Source organism: Cyprinodon variegatus, unplaced genomic scaffold (assembly GCF_000732505.1).
Source record: "Cyprinodon variegatus isolate N-32 unplaced genomic scaffold, C_variegatus-1.0 Scaffold2066, whole genome shotgun sequence".
In the NCBI taxonomy this organism is placed as follows: Eukaryota; Metazoa; Chordata; class Actinopteri; order Cyprinodontiformes; family Cyprinodontidae; genus Cyprinodon; species Cyprinodon variegatus.
Window position 1 is genome coordinate 2,592 of NW_015152519.1, and position 10,462 is coordinate 13,053.

The following is a 10,462-nucleotide window of genomic DNA, read 5'->3' on the forward strand; positions in this document are numbered from 1 at the left end:
ATTTTGAATATTTTTAACCATTTCTGGGTTGAAAACTTATGTTTGATAATTATTTAGAAAAAAATATCTAATAACAAACCCTTTTGTTAACTAAGAATTACAAATATATCTGTTTTAATTTCACTAAAACAGCAGTGCTTGTCATAGCTAAACTCTAGAGAAACAGAAGGTACTGAACTAGCATTGGAAGGTCTATAGATACTCTGATCCACATTTATTTAAATGTGCCAAGTAGTAGTCTGTGAAGTCCAACAAATGTGTTCAAAAAAGAAAAAAAGGCGTTTAATAAACTAAGTTACTGATTATAACAAAATTATAACCAATATTTTCTTAATGTATAATGCTTCTTTAACAGTAGGTTAGACTTTAGACAGATTTTATTTGTCATTTTGTTTACACAAGTGTAAAACAAAAAGAAATTTCGTTTGGACAATTTCATCTTTTAAAAGTGAAGCCTTGAAAAATAGTAAACATGACTGTAAATTTACAGTTCTAACAATTTATATATATATATATATATATAATGATAAAATATAACAAATATAATAATAAAATACAATACAGTCCATGGGTGGGGGGGGGGTCATTTATGGGCTCGGGACACGCAGCGCTGGGATGAAATGTCTTTAATGGAGGGAAGTTAGAAAATGTGTAACAAAGAAAAAGGACCAATTAACCCAATTTTGCATCATCTAATAGAATTTGTGATTCAAAGGAAACCCAAATCTAAACTGTGACAAAAAAATGTCAGGTAGTGCATTCACCATAAGCGTTGTTGTCAAGAAGGACAATCTAGACTAAAACAACAGATAGTTTTAATGTCAGAGTGGGATGTGAACCATTAACTGCAGATGTTTAGCTACAGATCTCCTGCATGCAGTGTACCTGAGCTGCCACGCAGATTTGGGTCTCCTTGTTTACTTCTGTAACAGTATAGTAGGAATTTCTGAGCAACCTCTGGGTCTCTTTGCTTCAAGATGAAAAGGCTCTCCCTCCCTGTCGTTGTTCAGATGAGCTCAGTCATTCAGCGTACTTAAAATCCATGAAGCCTCCTCAAGCGTGTGACAATCTCTCACTCAAGCTGTCTGTAAGATGTTTGGAAAGTTTAAGACATTTCATTCACATATCTGACTTCCTAACTCGTTTGCAAGAGATCAGGCAAGAACCTGACGGTTTATCGATTGCTTTGAGGAAAAGAAAGAATAACATTGAACAATTCTGTTAATTATTATTACTTTTGTTTTTATTTGATTTAAGCTTAATCTGGTCAAATCAAATAATGTCATATAGACTTCAATCTCTGGAACAGTTAAAACTGCTGTTAATCCTCTCTTCCTCTGGGGTTGCAATTGATGCTTAGGAAATTAGTGAACATCTAATGAAAAACAATAAAGCCTGGAAGCTGTTCTAAAAGCTAGAAGTAAAATATGAAAAGAGAAAAGCACTGTTAATTTAAACTAGCTGCTCAAGATCCAAACATCATAGTGAATGAATAACATTGTATTTCACAGCTTGAGTATTTGCTTTATTCAATATTTATATGTTGACACTTTCTTTATTCTTAATAATAACATACACCCTCTCCTATAAAGTTACCCCTTCTTTCTGTCTTGCTTTTTTCCAAAGAGATTTGCTGAAGATGTTCAGAACTCGTTTTATTATTTTGAAGCAATTCTTCATCATGATCACTTCCTCGTGTGAAGAGTGCTCTTTAAGTTATCAGTGAACCAGGGTGCATGAATAATTTGTCAGAACCATTTGATACTCATTGCCACCCACACTGTGAGCGGAGCACAGGCAGACACTCGTGGGCTGAAGTGTTCAGCAAACCTGCTGTGTCTGACTGCCGCATCAGAAAAACAAAAAAAATTACCTCTGATTTGTGCTTCAGGATGGCTTTTGCAGATAACATTGTGGATATCTGGACAAATTATTTTGGTCAAAACTCTCTTCTGCAGCCTTTATGGGACAACCTGAGGCTAGACTACAGGGACTATGTGAGATCTCCGCTCTTCCCCATTGTGCTGACTGTCTCTTCGTATTTCGTCTTCTGCCTCCCTTTTCTTGTTTGTGACATCGTGGGGGATAGATGGCCATGGGTTCAACGATTCAAGCTGCAGCCGAGCCAGCGGCCAACAGCCTCTCAATTGCTGCACTGTGCTGGTGTCACCTTGTATAACCATGTGTTTCTTTTGCTCCCTGCATCAGTGGCACAGTGGCTATGGCGACCACCCGCGGATCTCCCAGACCAGGCTCCTGCCCTGCTAGAGCTGATTGTCGGAGTGATAGGCAACCTTCTTCTCTTTGACTTCCAGTACTTTATTTGGCACCTGCTTCATCACAGGATCCGATGGCTGTATGTCACGATCCATGCCATCCATCACAGGTATTCCTCTCCCTTTGCTCTTGCCACTCAGTGTCTGAGTGGCTGGGAGCTTATCACAGTGGGGTTTTGGACCACTTTAAACCCAGTGATCCTGAAATCTCATCTACTCACAACGTGGTCTTTCATGGTACTGCATGTGTATGTGTCGGTGGAGGATCACTGTGGCTATGATTTCCCCTGGTCCACGTCCCGTCTGATACCATTTGGCATCTATGGAGGACCCAGCAAGCACGATGTGCACCATCAGAAACCCAGTACCAATTTTGCACCTCATTTTAGTCACTGGGACAAAATATTTGGCACACATGCTGATTTCAGCTTCTGTAATGCTGTGAGATAGAATGCATTTAAAAGTGGTTTGATAATAAGCATGTACTCTTGTGTGGCTGTGTATAACATCTCATTAAAACACAGATGCATGTAGTTCTAACATAAGCAAGACGTTATTAAAATGCTTTAATAAAAATACATTTAGTCCTTTTTTTGAATGTGTTTCTATTTGCAAATGATATACTGATGTAAGAAACTCCAATAAATGCATGTCACCCAGCATGTGTGGCTCAAATGAATCATTAGTCTCACACTTTTTGACACTTATTTAGACTCAATGTAATTTCATGGGGTTGGAGAATGACCAAAATTAAGACAGAAAAATGGAACACCTTGCTGTTTTTTGTTGTTTTGTTTTAATCCAAAGGAAAACAAGTGTAAAAGGAGAACTGGTCCTTGAAACATGGGCAGAGAAAGAGGCAAGACAACTTGAGGTTTAATGGAGCAAACAAGCAGGCAGCAGATAGAAATGGGAGGAGCCAGCAGAGAGCAATGAACATCAGAAAGCTTAGGTAGTGTTGGAAAAGTGAAGAATGACTTTGGATCCAGGTGAGTTTATCAGGGAATTATAAAAAGCACCTGAAGTAGAATGGATGTAGACAAACTGACTAAATGGCTGAAGGAGCTGAAGCAAGACAGAAAGTCCCAAATAAAGGTTTCTATAGTTATGTTTATGTGTGTAGATAGGGTAGATATGCAATCTATATAACATGTATATGCATCTAAGTAAGCCGTACCAGTGAGGTTTTTATGTTTATGTAAAGTTAATGTTATGAGGTTATGTCTAAGGTGTTTATGTAAGGTAATTGTTAATATATCCATGTACACTGTTGTGTCTATATGAAACAGCTAATGTAATGTTAAATTTTGATTGAAAATCCATGCTCTAAGGGCTATTATGGTCTGCCTCACAGGGAAAACTCCAACCCCATCATTTGAATTTGGGAACCTAAAATAATAAGAGCCTGTATGAATACATGGCTAATAGAAAGCATAACAAAAACCAATATAGGTTAGAGAGTTTTACAAAAAGAAGTAACACTTAAAGTAGATACAGAAATTAATGACAAAATAAGCAAGATTTTTAATATATATATTATAGTTTTATTAATGTAGTGGAATATCTATTAATGTTTTAATTAAAAAATCATTTTAATAACAGCATATATGTTTTCTTTTGTAGGATGATCTTGACCATGACCCTGTAAACTAACCCAGATATTTAGCAACAGTTGTGTTCTCCTGATTTCCAGTGACATTTCTCCAGTTTCAACTTGCAATGCTATAATAGATGTTGTTTAAAATGCTCCTGTAATTAATCTTAGAGCTTGTGTCTGTATATACTATATACTATAACTTTTTAAGTGATGAAATAGCTGCTGAACCATAAACCAAACTATCAAAGTCTATTGCTGATCTTATTAATCCTGTATATATAGCTTTTAAAGCGTTTCTGTCTGCTCCCCACTCATGACCAACTAAACACCTCATAACATTCAAAACTTTTTTGCACTTATCAATAATCTGCGCATGTCGTATGTTGCATTCACGGTCATGTTTAATGCACTGGGGGAAAAAAGGAAGTAACTGTAAAGAATTCAGTTGACCACTAGATGTCAGCAAAGTGCTCAATTTTTAAAGCGAAATAAAATTATTTAGCAGAGATATGCATTGAATAAACATTTTCTTGAAAATATTTCTCTATAATCTCTGTAATCTTTTCATGTGAGATATTTAGTGTTGAATTAGTAATTTATTAATGTGGTTACTGTTACTTTTATTCTTGATGTGTACGCCCCGCTGCGTGTGTGGCATAGCGTTGGGTTCTGGCTAATAGGGTTAGCTGCTATGGCTAATAGGGTTAGCTGCTATGACTAATAGGGTTAGCTGCAGCTGCAACAGTAACAGCTGCGACATGTCCGAGTAGAAAACTTCTTTGTTTTTCCCCAGGAGCAGCGTTGCATGTCCGCGCTAACGATGGGAAAGTGTGGAATTATGTCTTCAAAGACCGTCCTGGTTTTTTTAAACCTCATATTTTGGGTAGGTTTGCAGATTTTACGATTGTTTTAATTCGTGCGTCACGCAGTGGAGCACCATCCCCCTTAGCTAGCTCACTGCAGTCAGCTGCTAAACTTGCTTTAATGTGCGATAAATATATATATATATTTTTTTTTTTGCAAAACTTTAACGTATTACCGGCCTTAAGAAAATAATTCACCTAAAGAGATACATATTATTATGTTGTGTAATTTGTGCTTATAGTTGATGGCTTTACTAGAAAAGTTTTAGCTTTGTTTGCATTTGAAGTGAGAGTTTAGTTCCTCCTGGAAGTGTCAATAATACAGCTGATCAGAGGATGATGTGGCAAAACTAATTTAAGAGTGTTTTAAAAATGGCCAACTCTCACGGAGAGTTATGTTAAAAGCTCGAAACCAAAGACTATATCTGTGAAGTGCAGCAGGTGTTTTCTTTTGATAATTAATTTAGTCTGTGATGTAAATCATTCATTGTAAATGGTAAATTGAATTTTGAAGTTATTGCATCCCTGCATAATAATGTGCAAATGAAAAAACGAAGTCAATTCAAAATGCATATTATTTATATGTTTTTATCCTGGCATACAGTGTTTGCATTAGTTCTGATCATTCTAATTCAATAGAAATATTTGGTAAATGACATCTGGATGATGAAGCAAGAGATAACAGTATGCAAAGATTTAACCGGTTTTTGTTTTGTTTTTTCGCTGTAAATCTATAATTTTATCCCATCAGAACCTGACCCTCACTCTATCTATCTATCTATCTATCTATCTATCTATCTATCTATCTATCTATCTATCTATCTATCTATCTATCTATCTATCTATCTATCTCAATAACAACACAAGCAAATAATGCCACCTTACTGCTAGATGGTGTAAAATAATTGAATTCAGTTATGTTTTTAAATCTAACAGCACATATTACAGTCTCATGTCAACATGTATGAAATATTGAGATGGATACAAACTAAAAATCCTCTAAATAACAAAAAAGTGTCTGATCTCTGGTAAATTAATTGGTGGACCTGTTTCTTTTTGCAGCAATTCATATCCTGAAATGTGCCATTTTATATCAGCTGAATTATTAGAATCTCTGTATTGATTGTTAGAAAGCTGCTTCATCATAACCCCTCCCTTTTTCACTCTGTGACCTTGAGCATCTTGGTCACGAGTGCAGCAAGAATGAATAAAACACTAACGTGCGTGGACTGAAACGTTACAATAGCGCATGTCACACATTCTTATGCATTACCTATATAGTAATATTTTGTGTTTGGTATATTTTTAATATACCTTTTAATATACTTTGATAAAATCCAGGAGGAACTCTTGCTTCGTTTAACCAGCCGACATTTTAGGAGCTTTGTAAGGCTCTTACTTTCTATGAGTGTTATGGAAGATTCTTATAAAGCTAATTTAAGAGCTTATTCAAACTAAAATAAATATTAGCTGATACAGGTAGTGACCCTCTAGAAGACAAGTTTTCCCTTTTTGAGGAACACCTTTATAAGTCCTGATGTGCCGCAATAACAATGAAAGAGAAACTGCACAGATTTGATACACAAAGGAGGCAGGCCGTGAAGCATAGGAGTGGAAATGTAGTTTTGACAGTAATCTATTTAATGTACATTCTCTTGTTACCGACAGGCCGCTGCAGGCATCCTTTGCTATGTTGGAGCCTATGTCTTCATCACTTACGACGACTACGACCACTTCTTTGAGGATGTTTACACTCTGATTCCTGCAGTGATCATCATTGCAGTTGGCGCCCTGCTTTTCCTTATTGGCCTTATCGGATGCTGCGCCACAGTGAGAGAGAGCCGATGTGGTCTTACAGCGGTGAGTGAACCAGAGCCTCAGTGAACATACTCACTTCACTTAAAGGAATTGTAGATTTTTAATTCTGTTTATTTGACTTTAAAACCACAAGAAGTGAATAATACATTTGGAAACGGTAACTTGAATAGCCAAACGTCTCTGCTATCTAACGTATCTATAATCTTGAAATCCAATCCACAGTTTGTCGTCATTCTGCTGCTGGTTTTCATGACAGAAGTGGCAGTGGTTGTTTTAGGATATGTTTACAGGGCCAAGGTAAGAAACCCAAATGTACTTGGTTGGTTTGAAACTGTTAACCATTGTCATTACTTTTAGATCCTTCTGACATGTTAAGGTTATTATTGGAATTTTACTTAAAGTCCTCCTGACTCCTGGATTTAAAACACACATCACAAGTTGCAGATTTTTATTTTCTCCAACTGTAATGGTTAATTTGACTAGCAGTTAAGTTAACTGCAGTTAGTAGGTTGTCATCTGTGTGTTTTGACGTCACAAAATGTACCGGTCAGGCAAGCTCCTGACTCAATTGTGTCTTGGCGTTTTCACGTGAACAAAAGCGGGAAAATGTCTGTGTGTACTTGGCCCCGAACAGTCCTCCACCTTGTTCAATCAGCCTGTCTTTGCTGTCATGGTGCTAAATATTGTCTACGTATAAGGTGGAGCTGCAGTGTTTACTCTCCTGAAATGTTTCCAGGTCGAAGATGAAGTCAACAGTTCTATCATGAAAGTTTATGACGAATACAATGGCACGAACAGCAACGCCCAGAGCCGTGCCATTGACTACATTCAGAGACAGGTGAGGACAAAATCCTTCATTTACATCCAACATGAATGTCTTTGTGTTGTTTCAGCTGTCCATTCATTTCCAACCATGATCACTGACTTGGTTGTTCACCTTTTTAGCTTCAGTGCTGTGGCATCCACAATTCCTCAGACTGGCGAGAAACGCACTGGTATAAAGAAACAAAAAATGATAGCGTCCCCATCAGTTGCTGCAAAACCGCAGGCTGCACCGGGTCTATGACCCATCCTGAAGATCTCTACCAAGAAGTAAGCATGCTTTCTTATATCCTTTATGAATGCTGACTTATTCTTTAGTACGTATGAACATAATTTGTGTTTGTAGGGTTGTGAAGCTCTGGTTGTAAAGAAGTTACAGGAGATTATGATGTATGTCATCTGCACTGCTCTGACATTTGCTGCCATCCAGGTAAACCACTCTTTTTTTTTTGTGTGTGTGTGTCAGCCATATCACCCAAGATTTACCGTAAACCTACGTTACATTTGTGTAATTATGGTTTAAAGAAGATGGAAAAAATAAATGAGAGCATCCCACAAAGTCTGTTTGCCATGCAAACAAAATAGGATATTTTGCAATTTGATTAAAAAAAAACAAAAAATATTGCCTAACTGGAATGGGTGGCAATAGTTAAATAAACTTTTGGCTTTCAAAATGGTGTCGGTGCCCTATTTGTCGGTACTCGTCGATACTGATACCACCATTTTAGTGCTGGATTGGTATTGGTGCAAAACTAGTTTCCTGAGGCCTTGATGAATAAATCTTTGCAGCTTATGAAATGAATAAAGGTTTTTTTTAGTCTGACATTATTTCCCAAAATGCCCAGATCTACCGAGCAAGTTAATCCTGAGCAAACTGCTAGATGCAAATAGATTTTAATACCTCTCTTCTTGGTTTTCCTCCTGCCTTTATGCCCTTCCATTCTTTCCATCTACCTCCATTCCTTCTTGTTTCCTTCCTTTTATCATTTCTGCCCTTCCTTTCTTGCATCTTACTTCCCTTAATTTTTTCTGTTCTTTTTAGGCTTTTTTTTTAACTTCCAGATTTGAAGTCCTCCCATTATAGAAATAGCTGCCACAAAATAAGCAAGCAGTAGCCAGATTGATATGCGTAGAACTGAGTTGAGTTCTAGGTTATCAATCTGGGATGGCTGCCGTGAAAAGGAGGGATGTGTGTTACAATACTTGAAGCTGATTGGGTGATGTGCCAGCTAGTACCCCTCCTCCATAATACACTCTCAGCCAATCGTAGCCAGTCGGGATGTTTCACCTTCAGGAATGTTTTCAGAACTAGCAGAATAAGCTGATAAATAAAACTTTTTTTGCAAACCCTGTCAGAAGAAAAGCACAGACATCTTTCCCATCTACAAATGCACAAAGCGCTTCTTCTTGCTCCTGTTTTTAAACAAGAAATTCAATTCAAGGAAGTCAATTGCGGTATTGACAGGTGAGTCCTCCAGCGTAGCCATGTTTGTAATGCAAAACCCGTCTGACTGTTGTCATTTCTACATGTCCCGCCCCAAAAAACACTGCTGGCATGTCATTGGTCTGACTCGCTGGTTGTTACGAGACGGACGTATTAGCGGGAGTCTTTCAAGATGTGAGACTGAAAACTTAGATCTCGTGAGAATCTAGCTTGCAGAGCAAGGTTAGCCACAAAATCCTAGTCTAAGTATTTGGTTTTATAAATTGAACATAGGAGCTGAGGAATCCAGAAGGTGGAGTCTGTGTTTTTTTTTTTGTTTTTGTTTTTTTAGTAATGAATGTTTAAAAATTAAATGGTTTGTTTGTTGTTTTTTCCAGATGTTGGGGATGCTGTGTGCCTGTGTTGTGCTGTGCCGCAGAAGCAGAGATCCTGCCTATGAGCTTCTTATTACTGGGGGTACCCAAGCATAGAAATGTGAAACAGTTTTTTAAGTCATTGGTGAGAGGATAAAATCAGGCCTATCTTTGTACACTATATGCAGTAAATATATATTTAACTTCCCTTTTTCAAAAGTTTTTTTTTTTTCTGAGTCCGTGAGGGGCTCTGAGAATTAAGCAAAATACTTTACTTTGAGGTGAGCGTGATGTTTGTACTTATTCCCACCCAAACTAGATTTTAAAAGGAGTTAAATATGGACAAGATAATCGCCTTATGTTGACAAAACGACTATGGACTGTGCTTTATTTTAATATTATTTTCTTCATTAATTTGTCAAATACTTGAATGAAATGGGGACATTTCTACTTTATTACTACTTTTCAGGTATGACAGCTGCTGTTTTACCTTTCACCACAATGAGAAGTGAATGAACACCTCCTAATTCAACATGCATGGTTTTGTTTGCAAACTGGCTTTAGGTGTGTGAGCTTTATTTTAGGAATAAATATTTAGTGAGGTATGAATTGTTTTTGAACTTAATAGATTTGTTTTCCTCTGCTAAATGTTTTTTTTTTTTTTTTGTCTGGACTTCTCAACTACGAAATGGATTGTTCAAATGTAGCAATGATGAGACTTAGAATGTAAATAAAATGTGTTAAAAGTTTGAAGTGGATTACATCTGTTTCTGGTTTATTCAAACATCTGAACCATCTGTCCACTGCTAATGGTCCATCAGGGTCAGACAGGCAGAGTTGACCATGGACAGGTCGCCAGTCCTTCGCAGGATAACACATATACATGCCATAATGCAAACAAACACCTAAAGGAAAACTAGAGTCACCAATCAATGTATCAGTCATGTTTTTGGACTGTAGGTGGAAGCAGGGGTACCCGAAGAGAACCCATGCACGCATGAATATAACTTGCAAACCCCAGTCTGTAGACTGATTTTTTTCCCTCATTTAGATTTTTTTCTGTCCAGATGTTGGTGCTTTCCTAATCTGTTGGTTTCTCAAACTCTAAAGAATTTACCATAAGGTGCTGAGTTTAACATAAAGTCACGTAAAAAGACATGGCAGCCTCTTCAAACTCTAAAGGTTCTTCAGAATATAAGGTGAAGCAGGGCCTCATAAATGTTCCACTCTGTTGCCTCTAAATTAACAGTACCAGTGTGCTGGCCCTCTAAATATACTCATAATTTACT

The 10,462-nt window shown here is 37.2% G+C and overlaps 2 protein-coding genes across 2 annotated transcripts; both read left to right on the forward strand.

Annotated features, from left to right (window-relative positions):
- The first annotated feature begins 899 nt into the window (after positions 1 to 899).
- On the forward strand, positions 900 to 3,790 carry LOC107105109 (cholesterol 25-hydroxylase-like protein 1, member 2). Its single transcript, XM_015405222.1, has one exon. It carries the CDS (start codon positions 1,737 to 1,739, stop codon positions 2,724 to 2,726), a length of 990 nt encoding a protein of 329 aa, XP_015260708.1. The 5' UTR covers positions 900 to 1,736; the 3' UTR covers positions 2,727 to 3,790.
- Positions 3,791 to 4,567: 777 nt separating this feature from the next.
- LOC107105106 (tetraspanin-3-like) lies at positions 4,568 to 9,803 on the forward strand. Its single transcript, XM_015405220.1, has 7 exons — positions 4,568 to 4,756; positions 6,405 to 6,596; positions 6,777 to 6,851; positions 7,291 to 7,392; positions 7,500 to 7,646; positions 7,723 to 7,806; positions 9,198 to 9,803. The coding sequence occupies exons 1-7, from the start codon at positions 4,679 to 4,681 to the stop codon at positions 9,288 to 9,290; spliced, it is 771 nt and encodes a 256-aa protein (XP_015260706.1). The 5' UTR covers positions 4,568 to 4,678; the 3' UTR covers positions 9,291 to 9,803.
- Positions 9,804 to 10,462: the final 659 nt, after the last annotated feature.